Below are 21,674 nucleotides of genomic sequence, written 5' to 3'. Positions count from 1 at the left end.
CAAGAGCAATAAAATTCCTCTCTTTTGTATACTGTCCCCCCTGCAGGTGTATCCAGCTATGGATATGGACGGTGCCAGTTCAGTGGTGCTGCAGGCCTTAACCCAAGCTACCAGTCAGGACACGGCCGCGCTGAAGCCTGCAGAGGAGCAGCTCCGACAGTGGGAGACGCAGCCGGGCTTCTACTCCGTCCTTCTGGTGAGGGATGGTATCAAATATTTGACAATACATCTGCTGAAGTGAAAACTATTACAACTTTATTGAATGGAGATGTCGACGAACGTGCTGTATCTTACAGAGAAGCTGGCTTTGTGCTCATTTCTGATGATTAGTTTTTTTAATTCAAACAACCATAGGAGAGGGTTTCTTTGTCGTTTAGTTATTAATAGGAGGGGGATATCTAGCAATCTGCATAACAATAGCAGATTGAGAGGCTATATATTCTGTTATTGTGTGACACTAACCCATCCGGGCAATTTCACACAATAACTAATCACCAGATTGTGAGAGGTAGGGAGACGAGGAGGGAAAGGGAATTGTAGAACAGGCAGCTGGGAATTGATTTGTGTCAAAGGAATACTCAACTTCCATTGAATAGTTTTATTGAAATAGACACATGTTTTAACCAAACTTGGCATTTTTCAATGTATACGATGAAGTGTCTAAATTTCAGAAGTGTGGGACAATAGAATAATTCGACAGAGCTTAGTGTGCGTTCACCCTCACCTACATTTTAGTGCATATTCATCACAAAGCTTATGTTGATCCTTAAAGTAATACTCAGTTTGTTTACTGTGGATATCAGTCTCATCTCTGTTCATTCAGTAGAGAAATTGGCCCCGTATGCGTTCGGCCTAGATAAGCACAAATGCCTATTCCGTTGAGAGGAATGTATTACTTTCTATATTTTTGTGATGAATGCAGTGTGGAAAAAGTGAGACGATAGACGACACAATGTCCTGTTTAAGTCAAGGTGCATCTTACGAGAGCCATTTTTATGTGTATAAAATATGAGAGCCAAAAAACTAATGTGTAGCATTTAATGTGTCTGGCATACCAGCCAATCACAGTAAACAATATCTGCAATTTAAATATACATGATAAGGGCATGTGTTGTTGTGTCTGCCCTCGGATGATCTAAGACCGGGTTTTAGAAGTCTTAACTTCTAGGTTTGTGTTTTTGGAGGCACAGATGCTTGGACATTTCAGAAGATGTCCTCAACTGTATGCTCCATCTTGTGTAGCTTTGAGCCAATATTCTCATCTCTTATGTTACTGTGCTGCTCTTTAAAGAGCTCCTGCCTTTGCAGTGACTGACTTTGAGAACACTGTCAGTACTCAGGTCTCTGGGGCTACGGCTGTATTTCACAGCTCAGAAGTTTTAGCATTTATAAGATAATAAAACTACAGTAGTGTGTATAATTTAGACAACTTAAGATCTCAAAGTCAGTGTGTCCTGTAATTTAATGTATGGCTTGATGGCATCACGCATAGTTGTTCTTCGGTGTGGTTAGAGTGGTGTCACACATCATTAAACTGTTGTCTGCTAAGCTACATATATGTGTGTGTGTGTGTGTGTGTGTGTATATTTATATATACATTTTCTTCCCTCCATAGAACATCTTCAATAACCACATGCTGGATGTGAACGTCAGGTGGCTCGCCGTGCTGTACTTCAAAAATGGCATTGACAGATACTGGAGGAGAGTAGCGCCTCAGTAAGTGCCAGCTTGTCTCCCATGTTCCATATTCAGGCTCTCTCACTTTTCCATCTTCGGCTTCTCCTTCTTCTCTCTTCCACAGCGTGTCTTTATTTTCTCATTCACTCTGACTCTGTCTCTATTCATCAGTCTTAATCTCTCCGTCTGTTGTTGAGGCTGCCCCCCCCCCAGATATTTTTTGTCATGGATTTGTAGTTGCTTTTTTTTCAGTTTTGTCCCTATTTCTCACTGCCTTCATTTCCCCCATTGTCTTTTCTTCAACAGTTATAGCTTACGTCTGCAGTTCTGCCTCCACCACTTTTACCTTCCATCCTGATTCTTCACATCATTGTGCTCTGGTTTTATTCTGTTTATTCCTTTGTGTCTCTTTTGTCTGGTGAAAGATCGGCTTTGACTGTTCAAAGCTTGCGCTCTGTCTTTGGCTACCTGACTAGCTGGCTTTTGTTAGATTTGAATTGAACATTTGCTCTTCAATTCCCAGGACAGCAGTTGGCCGGAGGTAATCATCTCTGCCTCGGCACTCTGTGGCCACTTTTTGACCACTTCAAATTATTGCTATTCTCTTCTTTCTTTCTCAAGTTTTTTGCTCCCACCAAAGTTTTTTCACTCTCGTCAGTAATCCCAATTCCATTTTCTAGAGTGCTGTGCAAGGTCTTCCAGTCCTTGAGTTAATTATTTGATTACTTTCGGACGATTGCCATTGATCCAGTTGTTGGATGCTACGTGGGACCATGTGGTGTCACTATACAACGCTTAAGGTGCGTTCACACCAAAAGCGTTTCAGGCGTCGCGAATCGCGCCAAACGCGCCAAACGCAACGCCGGCATCGCCGGGGACTATTTGTGTTCATTCGCGTCCATCGCGTCCAACGCGCTGGACGCGTCAAAAAGGGGGCGTGGCTTATCGGCCTGAAAGCTGTTCAACTGTCCGCCATCAACCGTAGAAAAATAGCCTCTATTTCTGCTCAGTACGTGTTGTGGAAGTCCCAGATATCACGGGGAACTAAACGCCGTCATGTCTGGTTCATAACATAGTCCGGAGGAGCTCCGTGGATTTCATCGAGCTCACTGTGTCTAGCGAGCCACACGTCGGCTGTTTACTACAGCTGTATGAACACACTATAAACTGACTTGGCTGTGATTTAACGGCAATAAACCGACAAAAAGGGACTCCGAAATAACTACGTAATGATGCCGATTTGTACTTGTTTTATCAATGAAGCTCGGATCGATCGGTGCTAGGCTATGCTAACATTACGATAACGTCATATAGACGTAAATACGGCAGCGTCTATTCATTGTTGGTACCATATGGTTTACACACAAACATGTCTACACATAGTTTGGTCCGGTCTCTACTGATATGAGGTATCGTAGAGCTCTGGGTGAACATAGCGGCTACAGCATTTATTTTCTGATTTAGCAACGGCAGGACTTCACTGATGACGGAGAGAGCAACTCAACGCTGATTGGCTATCGCGCTGGAGCGTCACGCGATTTTTTCGCAGAAGTTCAAATATTTCAACTTCAGCGTTTGGGGCGTTTCGGCGTTTTGACGCGCCAAACGCGACGCCCCAAACGCGCCAAACGCGACGCCCCAAACGCGCCAAACGCCCCAAACGCGTCTGTACATAGACTTTGTATGTAATCGCGCCGCGTCAAACGCGTGAAACGCTTTTGGTGTGAACACGGCTTTAGGCCACCGAGTCTTTATGCTTCCATTCAGGCGACAACCGTGGCCGAAGGCATTATGTTTTCAGGTCGTCCATCCGTCCCAATTTCAGGAACGCCATACCTCAGGAACACCTGTAGGGAATTTCTTCAAATTTGGCACTAAATGTCCTCTTGGACTCGAGGATGAATTGATTACATTTTTTCATTGTGACCTCACAAAACACTGCTTTAGCCATAACTCAATGCTCAATAATTCAAGTACTAATTATGACAATTTCACACAAATGTGTCATAGAATAAAAGGATGGAGTGATGGCAATTTGGCCAGACGAACAAGCCCTTCACTTTGATATCACTTGTTTTATTTGGCTGGCTTTTAATATAATAATGTAATATAAGGAGCAACCAGTCGAAGCTACTGGCTGAAGAGGCCCTTTGACGAACATTTGGACACATCTTGGCTGAAAAGCATCAGCTTAATTTAAAACATCACACATTCTATTCTGCTTGCCGGTTGCACAGCCCTGGCATTGTGCATGCTGGCTCACTGGCTTGGCTAAATAGGTCACTTAAGTGTAATGGAGCCCTCATTAATGTTATTAGTTCCACCTGTGCTGTTTCTGCTGTGACAAGTCAAAAGGTCTGCTGTGAAAAAGGTCACTTCCTTTTTCATAACTGGAGAAACTCCCCCTCGTGCCTTTTTATTAATGCTTTCCACGACAGTACTCAGGCCTGGCATTTGGCTTTAATACTGGAATCATGAGAGTGGAGTTTATTAAATGTATTTTGTACGACAACACCTTTTCAAGATAATCTAATCAAATCAATGAAGCTTACATAGTATATAGATTACATGCCGTTCATAAGGCATACCTTACTTCATACGACCACTGGAGTTCTCTCGTCTCATCTTAAAGCAGAAAACAAACACTCTGCAGATGCTCGACAGACTTCATGCCTGTCCTGTTTTTTTCCCTTCTCCTTGTCTCTGTCCATCTATTCGAGGATCCTTATATCAGTTTATAAATTGTGACTTGTAATTGAGATTCACCTTGGGGCTCCCTGCCCAGTTAACTGAATCACTGACTTTAATCGAACAGCCTTAATATGGTAGAGCGATTTCCCAACATGCCACCGTCAGCCCAACAACTGGGGATTGCTGATTTATTCGCACAGGTGTGTGTGTGTGTGTGTGTGTCTGTGCCGCGCTTACACAGGCTCACAAGACACCACACGTTTAAATAAACCAAAATGCATGCATTTGCACAATTAACTTTTCCTTGAAATGGTTTGGAAATACTTACTTAAAGTGCAAGTTAAAATAAAGAAAATAAAGAAAAGATGTGAATATACCTAAGAGAGTAAAACAAAAATGCATCCTGTAAACTTAATGTGCTTGTTGAAATAAATAAATAAACAATGTAAAGTTGGCACTACCTGCTGTGTGTGAATAGTAATTTTCAAACTTTTGCCAAAAACAACAGCAACAAGTAGAAGTGGAAAATCAAAGTCAAGAGAACTTGAATGAGATATTTTTATTGTATTGACAACGAGTTAGCTTCTGTGTGCGGCTAATATTTTGGGGGTTGCGGTGTAGCTAGCAGATATCCCCCCCCTACACACACACACACACACACACACACACACACACACACACACACACACACACACACACACACACACACACACACACACACACACACACACACACACACACACACACACACACACACACACACACACACAGTTTGCAAAACCTTAGGCTCATGTTGCATACTACAAGATATGAGCCAGAGGGGAGCAGGGGGTTCATCCCGAGCTTACTGATTAAATCAGGCAGCTGGCAGCTCCTGCACTATAGAGTGTTACAAAGGGATTTAATTGATCCCATAACAGCTTGGCAGATTGATGTGATATTCATATCTTTCCCATATTAAAGTATGAGGTCCAGAATTTGAAATGTAATCACAAGGAGACTCTTGACTCTCAGAAACAGGATTTCTTCCATGGTTGATGAATGCGGAAATAAATGGCCACTCCTCCTGTCCGGCGTGTCTAGCGCGAATGAAGCAAATTACGTGAATAACCACAAATGGTCCCAAAAAACAAAAACGTCTTAAATCCATTTAATAAAGTTGCCCCCCCCCCTGTGGTGCACAACTAAAGAAACTAACTCGACAGACCGGCAATTCGTTAAGTGTTTCTCACTGGTATTTCACCGGTAATCAGGTGACTATAGTTATTGACCGATGTTTGTCTTGTTAACCACACACATTGATGTGTGTGTATTGTATTTTCTTTGTTATGATTTCTTTTCTTTATTAAGTCGAGATATCGTGTTGCTCGTCTTCATTCTGTCTTGTCTTCTGAACGTCTCTCTGGTTGGTTTGTTGACAGTGCTTTATCAGAAGAGGAGAAGAACTCATTGCGGGCCGGTCTCATCACGAACTTCAATGAGCCCGTCAATCAGGTTAGTGGGAAATGGAAAGAACATCTAATTCAGCATCATAAACTGTGATTTTGATTAAGATGACTTAGTATAAAACCCTATAATGTTCAAAGCAATTGGCTAAAAGCATCGTACAAGTTTTTGCATGTTATAGTCCATTTTTCTGTTGTACAGTAAACATTTAGATTATGGTATGGACACATACTTGTGGAAGCTTTAAATTAGCTTGAAGGGGATTATCCATCATAATGAACAGTAGATCTGCAGTCTTTGCTATATATGGGCCAATATTTTAGAACAGCAGACGACACCCAGTTTGACAGGTTATTGGACAAACGTTAGATTTTTTAAGTAATTTGGTTTCCTCTATTGCCTCATTGTGCATTCAAGGAATAAAGTGTGAGGTGGGGAATCTTTTACAGGACCTGTTATCATTAAGGAAGTGATGTGAAGGCAGGTGCAGGGAAATACATTGGTGTTTCAACCACCTGTTGACACCAAAACTATGGTCTAAGATCTCATCACAGACAAAGAAGCAAAGGAAGTTCTCAGGTTTAGATTTTTTCTTAATGATATAAAGATGTAGGAACGGACATTTTCCATTAGGAAAGTAATAAAGGCTTTGTACTCAACACTGGTACTGAGAAGATTATTTTATATTGCATTTAGAACCACTCTTTAAAAATAACTGCCACAATTAAAACAACTTATGTGCCTTGAATTACACCAGTAAAGCAGCCACCAACCTCACCAAATTCATTTCCTTTTGCTTTATGACGACTTGTACTGTAAGTGTACTATTTTAACAACGTTTGTTATAGATGCCTGTAAACCGAATGTGGCCAGACCTGTTAAATGTGTTGCCTAAAATGCTCTAAATAGGCTTAATACACATAAATAAATGTAATACAGTGAAATAAGATGGTAGTAGAAAGGATGATAAAAGACATTGATTGTGCTCGTGGGGTCTTCATTTGAGGGTCAAACAGTTTGTTGATAAGCCATTAGTTTCTTACAGTTGTCAGGGGAACAGCGCGACAAACAAATTAGAGCGGTGTGTAATACATCTGTCCTGGTTTCTACAGCTTGTTTATGCCTGAGGGACATCCCTCCAACATCAGGACTGATAGGGTCCATACGCTAGTAAAGTAATGAATGCCATTCAAACATCATATGTCTCACCAGTCACTGCCTCTCGTTGTCGAATCAATCGAGGTATTGAGTGTGCCGTGTGTGTGGACAGTTTACGTTTTTTTGTTCTATAATCCAAGCAGATTATGTGACCTCGGCTGACTTTAAAATAAAGTTTAGTGACTTATTGACACTTCAAAATTAAATGTACATGCACACTGATTATTTATTGCTTTGTTAAATTAGATTGTTAATGTCATATACGTGTTTAAAAATATATAAACACGTATTCTATAGCCAATGCAATACATTATTTTACCTCTAACTGATTGTGTGTTGGGCTGTGAAACAATGATTGGGATCAAAAGAGCTAAACGTTGCCATTGCTGCTTTAATATTTGTATTACAAATGTACCACTGGGCTAGATTTATGTTTTTTTTTTAATTAAAGATTGAAGTGCCCTCACAGGAAATATAAGGTTCGCTCAAACAAGTCATAGAATTTAAACTACTGTTATAAAACGGTTAGTTTAATTTACGAGTTAACTGATTTCTAGGGTTGTAACAGGGCCGTCAACGTTATGTCTGCCCGTATTGATATATAGTGGGTGGCTTCTCGGTATATCACAATACATTTTCTACATCCTGCAGGGCTGTTGTATTAGACCGGATTTGTTTTAGCCGAGTGTACCCAGCAAACCGGCAGTGTGTCTGTTGCTCCCACCCAGCACCACCTCTCTGTGATGTGGATACAAATACACTACGCCCGCTCATTTAACTTGATGTTTATGCTTGTACTAGATTCACGACAGGACTGGAGACAGTTAAGTCTTACACCAGGATGTGTGAACCACTGTCAAATCAAAGGCAGCGTATGCTCATGTGGTGTAAGATCGGCTATCAAAGCTGCTGTTCAGTACTAACAGTCCTGGATCTACAGACTATAAAGATGTAACACTCCTGTACAAAAGAAGCTTAATCCGTGTCTCTGACTCCATCTTCAACAGGAAATGGAATATGTGCACACTATGCTGTATATAATATACTCATTTCAATTCATGCTGTACTATATTATGTGATCTAGAATGTTTGAGATTACAATGTTTAAGTAAAATGCCCATCAAGTTTACCCTCTGCTGTGTTCATGCTCTGCCTCTGGCCAACAGATAGCCACCCAGATTGCAGTACTGATAGCCAAGGTGGCCCGTCTGGACTGCCCGAGGCAATGGCCAGAGCTCATCCCCATTCTGCTCGAGTCTGTGAAGGGTCAGGACGGCCTGCAGCAGCACCGGGCGCTGCTTACCTTCTATCATGTCACCAAAACCCTCTCGTCCAAACGTCTCGCGCAGGACAGGCGGCTCTTCCAGGATGTAAGTCCACTTTTCTTTTTTATAGCTACCTCGACACTCTCGGCTTTACATCATTACAACAGTTAATTTAGTCTCTCATTGCTCGTGATTCTTAGTCGTTCACTATGCCTCTCTGGCTTTCCTTCCTCTACACGTGATGCAGTAGCTGTGCACATCTGAAATACGAGGTGACTTTAGGTCAATAAGTGAAGAAAAATAAAACTCTGTCCACTGAACTTTGCTGCTTTTGACCTCTTCTTTCTTTTCTTCTGTTCTGCCCTCTGACTTTGTCATGTTCCTTTTTTTCCCCCTGCAAAACCTTTTAGTGTGAATAGATGAATAGTAAGATTATCCTGAGAGTTGCAGGTGTTTCACTTTCAGTCGTTGCCTGTAGGAGATGCTGTTCAGCTGCTGTATGAATCAAATCTGAGATTTATGGCGGCCAGATTCTCGTGTCTGCTTTCATGCATGACTGGAGCGAGATTGACATGTTTGGGAATATATTTGTCTGTGTTGCTAGTCGTATGTCTGTGTGTGTGTGTGTAAGAGAGATTGTGTTCACGGGACGGTTGTCTGTGTGAGTGTCTTTCAAAGAGGTAGTGAATTAGAGCAAATGCAAATTTATTGCCATCCATGGTTTTGAAGAACTGAAGACTTAAGCAGGAAGATAGTCATGGAGAGAGAGAGAGAGAGAGAGAGAGAGAGAGAGAGAGAGAGTTTAGGGGAGCAAGATATCAAACAGACAAGCAGAGAGAAGACTGAGGGAGAATAAGAGGGACAGAGACAGACCAGTGGCTGGCTGAGGCCAAATAGTTGGATGTCGTGCAGAGGCATCCTCTCTGCCAAAATGTGTGCCCTTAGGCAGAACGAGGAACAAAGGCATTCTGAGCCCCATTAAACGGTGGCGTTTTTAAATGATGCACTGATCACTCGGACACTAAATAGCCCATGAATGCTCCCTTCCCGTCATGACAACTGACTCTGTAACCAGTGTGTGTGTGTGTGTGTGCGTGTGTGTCACACCAAGAGGTGGGGAGACAAAGGACAATGCAACACTGTTCATTTCAGCTCCAGTAACCCCCCCCCCCCTTTAATGTGACGTCGATTTGAAACTCAAATGACCTCAGATTCTGTAGCTGTATGCCTTTTTTTTCACGTTGGCTATTTGTATACCACCGCTACCACCTGTCAAGACCGCCTCTGGCCCTGTACACACCTGGCGTTACCGTTTGTCTTCGGTGATCGGATCAGAAGTGGACAGCTTTATGTGCACCCACGACTCACTGAGGACGGATTGAGATGCGACGGCTCAGACTTCATTTTAAGTCGGTTCGGGGCCGCATAGGGTCACATTCTTTTAGCAGTGTGTACGGGAATGTGTCCTGGGACACATCGAAGGACTGCCTACTCAACCGACGACCTCTGTGGAAGCGGTAGTTGGGACATATTCGCCTGCCAGCGGCGTCATATCGAAGGGCACCAACAACAACAACAACAGGCCAATAGGAGAAAGGACAGAGGATGGATACAGATATATTACGAGTGCATCGAACTTCTTGAGGCGAGTTAGTTTGCCTGGAATACGTTAAGGAATAGACCCAGTTTTTTCTTTTAATTTCCAGTAGACAAGGCAGGAAAGGTCATTGCTGCATCCGATTGGTTAAAAACAAACATTTTGGACTTTGCAAACTGAAATTATATATGTTTTTATTTGCATATAGAGCGAGGAGGTGAGATCCGATAAGTGGTCACTTGAGACGCATTTTAATGCCAGTTGTGAAATGACGGGGAGCCGATCAGATCACTCAAGTTAATGCCAAATGTGAACAGGGCTTCTGTCTTGCATTAAGGCTCTGAGCCGTAGTTTTATAGAGGCTTGCACTTGTTTGCTTTTTTGAAAGAACAAAGTGTTTAGTCACTGGTGTCCTGAATGTTACCTTTGCTATTTATTCACAGAAATGTATCTGCATTGAGCAGCAAGCATCTCTTCCTTTATAAGCCCACTCTATTTCCCTCTATGTTTACACCGTTTTTTGCTTCGCCCTATTTAGCCCGGACGTAATATGTACAAAAGTGCTGTTACGTGTGTGTGGGCGTCTGAGCGTGTCTCCCTGTACTCGATGAGAGTGCGCTCTTCTCTCTAGTCCTTCGCCCCAACCTAAAACAGTTGGTAGACCATGTTGACTGCATCATAGGAGATGATGCACTGACGGCAGCTCTTCAACCAGCTCTTTGTTTTTCCGGCCCACTTGCTGATGCCGAGGCTTCGAACTCAATCGCCAGACACAGAGCTGAGCACATAGTGGGAGAAAAAGGGAAAGAGGAGGTGGTAAAGAATCATGGTGTGTAGGAGAAGGAGTGATTGATGCAACCGAGGGCTGGGTGCTGGTGACAGGAGGAGGAAAAGTTATGGAGTAATGAAGAAAATGGTGTAAAGATAAAAGTTGAGACTGAATTCAAGGAGAAGGAAGATGAAGTTCGGGCACTTTTAGAAGTGATTTCTGCCGACTGCCATCTTAGAAAGTGAGGAGGGAACTGGATGAAGGAGAAATGCTCAGCGAAACATAAAATGCAGGATAGAAAAATAAACTTTCTCTCTTAATATAATGAAAACACAGAGCAAGCAAGAGGAAAACCATAATTAAACAAACATTTATCTTGAAAATTAATTCATGAGCAATTAGCCTCTACGCAAGTGTTGCATAATGCAGTTATGTAACTGAAAATGACATTGAAAAATGGAGTCTCGTTGCCACTAAACAGGATGATTTAGCAGTTTGAATCTAACAATTTAACTGTGGTTGATGTTGCAGTAGCATATAAGATAAGATAAAAATTAATATGAAAGTCAGTGGATCTTAAGTTCACTGTAATAGTCAAGCACCTTTAAACCACGCTAGAGAGAGAGAGCAATGGAATGTTTTTTTTTTTCTGTAACCACAATGATGGAAATAATTCCACATACACTCACAGAATAGGCAAAACGGTTTGTGCCTTTTGGATAGATTTTATTTTTGCCCTCAGAATAGTACTTAACACAACAATTGTATTTATGAACAATCGACCCAGAGCGGCAACTTTCTTTCAGTTATTCTCCTCACTCCCGTGTATATTATAAAGCTTACGTGAGACTACATCCTTGTACCAAAGACAGTTGTTCTGGTAATACGTTGCAGAATCTCTAAAGTTGATACTTGGTATAATGCACATAGATTTTTCTATAGAGTTAAAAGTGTTACTGGTAACCACTTCTTAAAAATGTCCTACTTTTTACAAGACTTCCGCCTAAATTTGAAACCTTGTGGGGTAGACCACAACGACGATGCATTGTTGTAAAGGCTCGGCAGCGACATTGTGTTGAGCTCGTTTGCTTTTTGTGACTCTCACACACGCAGTAATAAGAGAGGAATGGCGCAGGTGATAACCAGCGTCTGGCTTTGTGCTTTTGAGCAGCAATAGAGGGGCAATTTCCCCACTGGATGGGTATTCATGAACAGATGAAACGAGCTGCGCTTTTCTTGGATGGCTTCTGGTTTACGAGCTCTTCCTCCTGGAATAGGGAATCGGCTTGCAGATGGAGGAAATTGTTTGCGTTTATTGAAATTTGCCTCCCTGTTGTCTCAGTCTGCAGTTGTGAAAAGAAGCAAACACACAGATATACACACTTTTTGCAGTGTGTAGAGTTCTGCAGACACACACACACACACAGGCACCACATGGGTGGGAAAAACAATTGATACTTAGACGCATTGGAATTCTCACTTGAATAATTCAGCAAAAATTGCAAAAACTCATTACTTGGAATTCAGATGGATCCCCAGTAATCAGCCCAATGGCAGACTTTCTGAGTGTGGCCCACTTCTTTAAAGATATAACAATGGAGCCTTAATGGACAGACTCTTGTTTATCAGGAGAGTGGACTGAGGCTGTCAATCCATGTGTTCAAGTGTGGGAAGCTGTACCTATCGTTAATAAGTTTGAGTAATAAAAGCTGTTTAATAAAAGGCTTTTCAGTAAGGATGCACCGATACCAATGTCAGATATCAGGCCGATACTCACTCGGATAGCTGGATCGGGTATTGGTGACAGTATTCAATTCACCTCTATGGTTACATACTATATACATTATAGGCATCCGTGTAAGTGTAGTGTGCCACCAGAGGCCTTGGTAGGAATTGTAGTCACATGATTGATCGATCAATCCTGTAAAAAAACACAAGTGGTTAATTATTAGCCTAACCTTGTTGAAATGAACTAGCTAAATATTTGGGTGCTTGTTGCTCGGAAAATCACGGGGCTTGTTGTAGAGTTTTATCATGCACTGCATGGGATATCTAATCTGTGCCTTGTCACACATACACACACACACACATACATACTTGTGTGCGATATCTGCGTTGTGTGAGTGAAGCATTAGGGAGGTGACGGCTAATTCTGAATTAAGATTTATGTCGTACTTCACAATTATACAGACTCTGTTCTTCCAGTTGTATTTGGAATGAATTTATTGGTTGGGGAATACATTTAAGGTGTAAATCCTGTTGTCCTGTACACACACACACACACACACACACACACGTGTGTCACAATGAGGCATAAGGACCTTTGTCCCTTTTGTGGGGGCCTCCAACATCAATTGGTGCAAACATGCATTAGTAAGTCCCATAACATTTTGAAAAACACCCATGTATCATTTGTAGGTAGGTAGGACCCGATGAAATCCATTTAAAGAAAATAATTTTCCATTTAATTTCTTTAAAATGTCTGTGTTTTACAATTCAAACATATTTTATGCATGCGGTGCAACACAGAGAGCAGAAGATGAAATCAGCGTGTCCGTAAATGACACCATGAAACCAAAACGTAGCAGCATTGTTGTCATCTGTTCAATTGGTTTAGGTGCTGTTAAAAAAAACACGCTTATAATGGTATGGGAAAACCTTGACTTTTATAAATTGCACCCACAAACTCTCCATTTTTGATCACATTTGTATGCTTAAACTGTCTTTTCCGTCCGTGTTTCATAGAGCTCATGGTTCTGGCCATGTAGAATACAGTTAAAAAGACCTTACATCCCATTAAAAACGACACACCAAGAGTGTGGAAGTCGAAAGAAGAATTTGAGATTGTTTCCTAAACTTGATTAATCACTTCTAGGTGCCATGCGTTGGATTAGTCTGGTATCCGAAGGAATTGAAAGTGCCGAGCTTGAGAGAAATCTCTCCAAAGAAGAAAATTGCTAGCCTTGCAGTTTTTTGTAAAGAACGCATCAAAGCCTATGCTGTGCTGTCAAAGTAGGGATTTCTCTTTCACTCTGCACACATCACCAACCTAACCACTGCTTCATCGATCTTTCCCATTCGACACTCACGTGCTACCCTCACACATAGTTCTATTGTCAACGAGTTGTTCAGTTCCTTTCTTTGATACGTTACCCACAAACTCATTTCCAGTGCGTTTTGCCTCAATCAAGTAGCAGAAATGACTTTAACTATCACATTGAACACAGTCAGAATAGCTGGTAGTGTAGTTTCCTTTAAGCTGTAACACGTGGAAATGCTTGAATATTGAGGCACTATGGAGAGTCACTGAGATGCACTGTTTACCTCTTTTCAGTTCTGTTTATTCTTTTTATGAAAACACACCGACCGAAGCATGATCCAAAGCTCATTGTTGTGCCGTGGCAGATTGAATATTGTCTGAGCTACTGGGCCAGACTACATACCACACAGTCGATGGGACGGAGAGTACTTTTCTCTCCCTTTTGGTTATCTTTACAGGAGAATGCATTCATGGAAGAAACATGTAATTGGTTTGGGCTCAATGTTATGGCAGTGACTGTAATAGGAAGTTCATTTAGAGCTAAATTAGACCCGAGACTCCCTCCCTGTTTGTTCTGTGAGACTGTTTGTATTTGCGTCGGCATCAGTGCCGCCGAGTCTCTGACGTTATCCGTAGACACAATTGCGATTCACTTCACGTGTTCACCAGAATGACCTCAGATGCCTGTGTTGTTTGAATGTGACCACCGATCCAGAATCATTTTGATGCGTGTGATTGACTGTGCTGTTGTGTGTGTGTGTGTGTGTGTGTGTGTGTGTGTGTGTGTGTGTGTGTGTGTGTGTGTGTGTGTGTGTGTGTGTGTGTGTGTGTGTGTGTGTGTGTGTGTGTGTGTGTGTGTGTGTGTGTGTGTGTGTGTGTGTGTGTGTGTGTGTGTGTTGGCAGCTGGCGTCGGGCATCTACAGCTTTGCGTGCTCCCTGTGGAGCCATCACACCGACGGCTTCCTCCAGCAGATCTGTGCCAGAGATGAGGCCGCAGCACTCGGCTCGCTGGAGAGGACGCTGCTCTCTCTTAAAGGTAGCGACATTTGCACTCATGCCCGTACAGATCCGACAGGACCGCAAAGAGGTGCAGTGATCGACACATACAGAATGCTCAAATTTCACAATGGTCTTGAGTAACTCGCTCCATATCATGATTCCACCGACAAAAACTTAATTAAGAGGACAGCATGTTGACTTCTGTAAATATTCATATGTGCTGCTACTTTGTGAAACATCAATTAAGTGGAGATTAATTTGCAATCAGCGTCTATCCTGCATACTAATACGTCATTCTCTATCTGCTTCCCCCTCAGTGCTTCGCAAGTTGACAGTCTTCGGATTTCAAGAGCCACAACAGAATATGGAAGTGATGGTGAGTCTTGAGTTATTTCAGCTGTGGCTGTTAAGGAGCTCTCATATTTTCTAAAATGTTCTTGCTGTTGGTGTTTAGAGTTGAAAATGACTCCAATCACACAGTGTGCAATGTGTGGATGGCCGTGGAGATGGAAAGTGCCTTAAGCCTTGTCTTGGTTCAAAGAGTCGACAGTTCTGTATGAGCTCATCACCCACTCTGTGTGAAGAAAGTCCAACTCCGTAAAACGGTTCATTTCATTTAGTTTAAATCTCTCTGGTTTAAAAATACATATCGTAAGCATGCGGCTGGATGGGGTTTCTGTTTCCCCATGGCTTAGAGTTAATGGAATCATATCCCAGGCCTGTGAACTCCGGCTGCTACTTCCTGTTTTGCCATTCAAGGTTTGGTGAAAGAATATACATATATGCTGTTAAAGAATAATGGTAAAAGATAGATTTTTGAAAGTGAGATTTCATTTTTAATATTCTTTATTTTAAAGAAACATACCCTTAGATTGAGCTGGACATTTTGAACATAGAAATCTCCAGGGTAGGGCCGGGTACTGAAATAGTCATAAATAAATAGGTAGCGCTTATACACCTCCAAACAACCTCCACCTACAAACCCGCTCAGCCCAGCCCTTCTCTCTCAACATTGATGGCTCCATCGTCACCCCCTCCACCCAGGTCCACAACCTTGGTATCATCCTCGACCTCACCCTCTCTTTCCTACCCCACGCCAACCACATCACCAAAACTGCCTTCTTTCACCTCAGGAACATTGCACGCCTCCGGCCCTCCCTGTCCTCTGCCACCACCGAAATTCTCATCCATGCCCTCATAACCTCCAGACTCGACTACTGCAACAGCATCCTCATGGCTCTCCCAACAAAATGCTCAATAAACTCCATTATGTTCAGAACTCTGCTGCTCGACTGCTCACCTCCACCCGCCGCTATGAGCACATCACCCCGGTCCTTCGCAACCTCCACTGGCTCCCGGTCAAATACAGAATAGACTTTAAAATATTGCTCACCACCTACAAAGCCCTAAACAACCTGGCCCCTCCCTACCTTTCAGACCTCCTCCCCCTCCACGCCCCAACCCGTTGCTTTTGTTTGCCCTATGTAAAGCGTCTTTGGGTACTTAGAAAAGCGCTATATAAAATTCAAATATATATATATATATATATATATATATATATATATACAGGACTGTCTCAGAAAATTAGAATATTGTGATAAAGTTCTTTATTTTGTGTAATGCAATTAAAAAAACAAAAATGTCATGCATTCTGGATTCATTACAAATCAACTGAAATATTGCAAGCCTTTTATTCTTTTAATATTGCTGATTATGGCTTACAGCTTAAGAAAACTCAAATATCCTATCTCTAAATATTAGAATATCATGAAAAAGTATACTAGTAGGGTATTCAACTAATCACTTGAATCGTCTAATTAACTCGAAACACCTGCAAGGGTTTCCTGAGCCTTGAAAAACACTCAGCTTGGTTCAGTAAACTAAATCACACGTATGGGGATTATCACAATATTCTAATTTTCTGAGACAGTCCTGTATATATAAATAAATAAAACTGCAAATACGCGGTGCAGTCATGTAATATTGCAAAGTTGTGGCGGACAAAAAATATATTCAAACTGCCCAATTAATAAAAACAGCAAATGTTCAGATGCACTTAAGATTCATTAACTATTTCAAATGTAAATAAAACATTTGCTTTTTCAACAATACTGTTTTTCTATGAATAGTTTAATAAAATTAGTAAAAGCATCAGTATAGCAGGTGATTCTAAACTTCTGAACAGTAGTGATAGTAAAAAGAGCGCACAGGGATTTTTAGGTAATTGCAACCTGACGACTTCAGTACTAACAAAGACAAAAGGTAACATTTTGTTCATCAAATAAGAACTCTTGAACCCTTGTTGTTGAAGAATGTTGTAATAGAATGTTGAGAAAGGGAGAAACACATGATTATTGCTTAAAAATTAGGTTTTGTCAGTTTTTTTTATTGTTATGAATTGGGACATTGTTATTAAAGTGGTTGAACAAAATATACAATTTTATACAATTTGTACAGAATTGCTTGGTATACTTGTATATAATTATCGACTGAATTGATCACAAGTGATAATAATGAAAAGAAGTCTTGACAGACATATACAGTCATAGGTCAGTGAGTTGCTACTGTGCTCTCTTTGTCACTCTAGGTCTCTTATTTCTTCTTTTATTGGTCTTCTTTTAATTTATTTTTTATATCTGACAGGAGTTGGAAGGAACATTTTATGACTGAAGGAAATTGACTGTGCTCCATTATTCGACTAATGAGACAACTTTTAGCTGGCAGGCTGAATGCTGTATAACAGTCCCATTAAACTGTAATTTGCCTCGAGCTGTCCCTGGTTATTCCAGATCAGTGAGCAGAAAATGGTTCGGAGCTAATGTTTCCTGCTCAGATGTTGATATTGTCTCAGACTCACTACTTTCTACTTTAACTTGTCGATACCACTTTTCATTTATTTTATTCAGCTGAGGGGCGTTAACACACAGATATGTTCACTGTAAACCTGACTCCTTTCTCAATTCTCAGGTCACGGCTTTACTTTATACTATTTCAAAACTGCTTTTGACCATAGAAGGCTGATTTAACATCAAACTGCTGAAGGGCGGCAGCAGCAGGAAGAGAAGGAAGAGGCGCCACACAAACACAGCTGTTCACCGCTCGCTGCCCGGTTCTTGTGTTAAAAATGTCCGCTTAATAATAATATAAAAACTGCGTTAATGCGCGATAAAATAATTGTCGGCGTTAATTAACCAACGCGATAATAACGTGTTAACTTGCCCGGCCCTAAAATTAATAAATTTTTTTAAAGGGTTATGTTTTTATAACATGACCATTAATACTTCTTAAGAGATATCTCACTGTTTATAAGAGCAGGAGGTAATAAATTGTGGTTTTCTCTTGTCTCTTTGGCTGTATAGAAACAAATAAGCAACATCGTGCATCCCGTTGCTCACCTATCTCAGACTGATGTCATAACTTGCTGTGCTTCACTTGTTTCTCTCATTTTCCTCCTGCCACTCATCGTTGCTCCTTTCGTCTCTGTCCATCTCAAAGTGGAGTCCTAAAGCCTCAGGATACAGTTTGTTTTGTGTTGGATGAGAAAAGATTTTTTGCAACAATAGATGTTTTTAACTCTGTTGGCGATGCCTATAGTGAGTCCATTCATGTCTTTCCATTGACTAAACACACATTTGCATGTAATCACCAGTGTTCACGTCTCAACCTGGATTTATCTGGCGTCAGCTTCCATGATCTGGAACAAATCAAACTGAAAGAGAATTAATTGTTGTTAATAGGAACAGGTGAGGTGAATCAGACGGGGATAATGTCATTTAAATATATCGGATGCAATTACTGGTTTGACTTTAATGAACCCTTTCCCTGAATAGGACTCATTGATTAATTCAGTTATTCACTACACTGTCACAGGTTAAGGCCTTTCAGTCAGGTAATGAGAATCCTCATCCAGTTATCAACTACTGCCTGAGATTTCTTTTTAGTGTAACACGGTCCTTAACGGATGATTTCATGCAACCATTTTTCAAATGTTTCATGCGATGGTTTAAAGATGTGTCTTGCTCTTTTCGTCCAACTTATCAATAAGGTCATCAAGGTGTTGATGGCTTTCTCATTTTTCTCTTCCTTCGGGGGATCGGTATGTTGAGAACTGTTAAATCATCTCATTTAATTTTCTTCAGGAAAGAGAGTCTGCAGATTGTTTACCGAAGAAGTAATTTAGCAACCTTCAGTGAACTGAATAAACCCATCTAAGGGGGAGAAACTGTTTAACTCAGTCATGATGTGTCGCTCACTTGCCTGCAGCACATTGGGCCTGAACTGTAACAGTGAATCTTTATAATAAGCCGGTCCCGTATCGGCTAATTACGCATAATGTACAATAGCAATCTTGCTGTGAATAGGCGCGGGCTTTTCTTAACCGCCTAATTTGTTGTTTTTGTAGACTTTCAAGTTTCACATTGTTGTCAAATACACAATATTTTCAGAAGCAGTCGAAAAGCTTGAGTAGTTTTCAACACCTTGTAGAGCTTTACATTTGAGCGCGGTGGAACTGCCGTACCAGGCGGTGGTGCAGCAGGTCAGGATGCTCTCGATGGTGCACCGTAGAAGTTGTATCCTGTGGTCCACGTTGAACCTCCTCAGCCTGCGGAGGAAGAAGACCTGCTGTCTTGCTCCCTTTGTGTTGGTGTCTGTGTGATGAGACCAAGTCAGGTTCTCTCTGATGTGAACCCAGAGGAACCTGAAGCCGCTGACTCTCTCTAGCATAGTCCCGTTGATGGAGATGGCGGCGTGTCTTTCTCCCTTTCTCTTCCTGTAGTCCACAATCAGTGGTGGAGATGGAGGATGTTGTCCCGGTCAGGGCTCTGACCCCCCTCTCTGTAGGCCGTCGTTCGTATCATCGGCATTCTTAATGAGGATGTTGGAGCTGTGGGTGGCCACTCAGTCATGCGTGAACCTGAGTACAGGAGAGTGCTTAGCACGTAGCCTTGTGGGCTCCGGTGTTGAGGATCAAGGTGGAGGATATGGTGGTGCCGATCCACACATCCTGGGGTCTCCCCATCAGGAAGCCCAGGATCTTCTCACAGAGGGCGCTGTTGAGCCCCAGGTCTCTGAGATCGATGACAAGCTTGGAGGGTACGATGGCGTTGAATGGTGAACTGGAGTCTATGAACAACAGTCTAACATACATGTTCCTCCGGTCCAGGTGGGAGAGTGTGGGGGGCTAGTGATGGCGTCATTCGTCAGGCAGAGGGCGTTGGTCATTGTGGGATGAGGACAATAGTGAGCTGCTTGAATCTTTAACCCTCAACTTGTTCCCCCTTCCTGGGATGGAAGGATGGAACCATGTTGGATATTTATGGAAGTACATTTGCCATTTAATGTACTGGAGCCAATGTTTGTGCTTTTTATTTTGGTTGTTTTGGATGTTTTATTTCTATTTATCTACAATATAAACTAGAATGCATTGGTGTTTCCTAAAAAACAATCTCACTTTGATACAACATAAATCATAAAACTTGTATAAAAAGATGTGACTTAAGTACCTTTCATAAATAAATGCATTCAACTTAAAACAATGTCTCCTCCAAATATATGTGAGGGCCCTGACACACCCAGCTGATGTATGTGGCAAACTGGCACCATAGCTGTTTTTGCCAGTTGCAAGTTTTTAAATTAAAAACAAAACACCAAACAAACTTTTGAAAATATCTTAAGTCTCAATGGAAATGCTTGGGTAGGTTGTTTTGTTCGCCTTTGTGTTCTCTGGAGCACAAATACAGGCTACTAACAAGGGATATATCCTGACAAAGCCAGTGTCTTCACACTCGACGTGAACCATCACCACGGCCTCAGCACTGCTGGAGAATGGCAGCGAGTTGGAAAACACAGACACTAAAAATGAAGACCGTTGTCAGTTTCCACACAGGCTGCCACAGTGATCAATTTAAAGTTTTCTTTTAAAACGTACTTACTTTAAAACTTGTGGTTTGTCATCCTGTCTTAGTATGTCTGTTTGCAACATCCAGGCGTTAACGAGCATCTTTGTGTCATTCCCAAAGCAATTTATAGATTCTAGATTCCAGTTGAGACATGGGAATAAACAATCCACTGCAAAAGTCTCAACCTGAAGCAAATTCTGTGCACACACAGCGAAAACATTCACCAAATTGTATTCTCAAATTGCTTCCCGCTGTTCTTCTCTCATATTGAACTTGGTTGTTCAGTTGACTTTCTCATCTACCTTTACAAACTACTGCTCACATTACTGCTGACACGCTCATTCAATGCCCACCACCCTCTGTCTCACACTTCCATCCTTTTTCTTACCACCTCGATCTATTTTAGCTGACATTCATTAACTCTTCACTTCATCCTGGTGTAGTGTTCCCCTGCAGGGCCGCGAGCCTCACTTCTCTTCCTCTCTAGTTGTCCAACCTTTTTCATCAGAACTTCTATTTTGCACTCCCTTTTGCATTATTGTTTTTATAATTTCCTGCATGCTCTATTCAAGTATTTTTCCTGTTTTATTTCACTCACCTTGCCTCCCCTTCTTTTTTTTCCTAAATCCCACCATTAGCCTAACGAATGCCTGCCGTGTAGCTTGTTCTTCATCGTCTCCCGCCCTCTTCTCCGTGTTCCTCTCGTGACCCCCCCCTCCTTCTCCACTAGACTCTGTCAGGAGCTTTACTTACAGGCCGGGCTGTGTGATTAATGGCACTGCTGTTGACTTCATGGCTGAACATAAAGGCAGAACTAAACCGATTGCATCTCCATCTATCATCTAATTTCCCCTGCTAAGCCTCGTCTACACCTGGCTACAGAAAATTGATTCTTTCATACTGTGTAGCTGACATGTGCTAAAGTTATTCTTTTGTTAATAGATCTGCTTCTGAGTAATACTGATGAAGCACTCACGAGCAATTCAACTGCAGAAATGTCAAAGAGATTAAACCTGATCTCACCCTCTCTTCATCTCTTCCCTTTCAGGGTTTCCTGAATGCAGTGTTTGAGAGGCTAAAACAGTTCTTGGAATGCTGTGAGTACTCGTCTCTTTTTCCTGGATCTCTGGTC

At 41.7% G+C, this 21,674-nt stretch overlaps 1 protein-coding gene across 1 annotated transcript in view; it reads left to right on the top strand.

The window, feature by feature from the left end:
• The window catches only part of ipo11 (importin 11), a 106,387-nt gene that overhangs the window by 3,076 nt on the left and 81,637 nt on the right, over window positions 1–21,674 (top strand). Inside the window, exons 2-8 of the mRNA XM_079161658.1 lie at window positions 47–196; window positions 1,616–1,716; window positions 5,790–5,862; window positions 8,139–8,342; window positions 14,547–14,679; window positions 14,960–15,018; window positions 21,591–21,639. Coding sequence (XP_079017784.1) covers window positions 59–196; window positions 1,616–1,716; window positions 5,790–5,862; window positions 8,139–8,342; window positions 14,547–14,679; window positions 14,960–15,018; window positions 21,591–21,639 — 757 coding nt within the window. The 5' untranslated portion in view covers window positions 47–58. The remainder of the gene's footprint in view (window positions 1–46; window positions 197–1,615; window positions 1,717–5,789; window positions 5,863–8,138; window positions 8,343–14,546; window positions 14,680–14,959; window positions 15,019–21,590; window positions 21,640–21,674) is intronic.

This window comes from Pholis gunnellus (genome assembly GCF_910591455.1).
Source record: "Pholis gunnellus genome assembly, chromosome: 6".
Lineage (NCBI taxonomy): Eukaryota > Metazoa > Chordata > Actinopteri > Perciformes > Pholidae > Pholis > Pholis gunnellus.
This window is presented reverse-complemented; position numbering and strand designations above follow the sequence as displayed.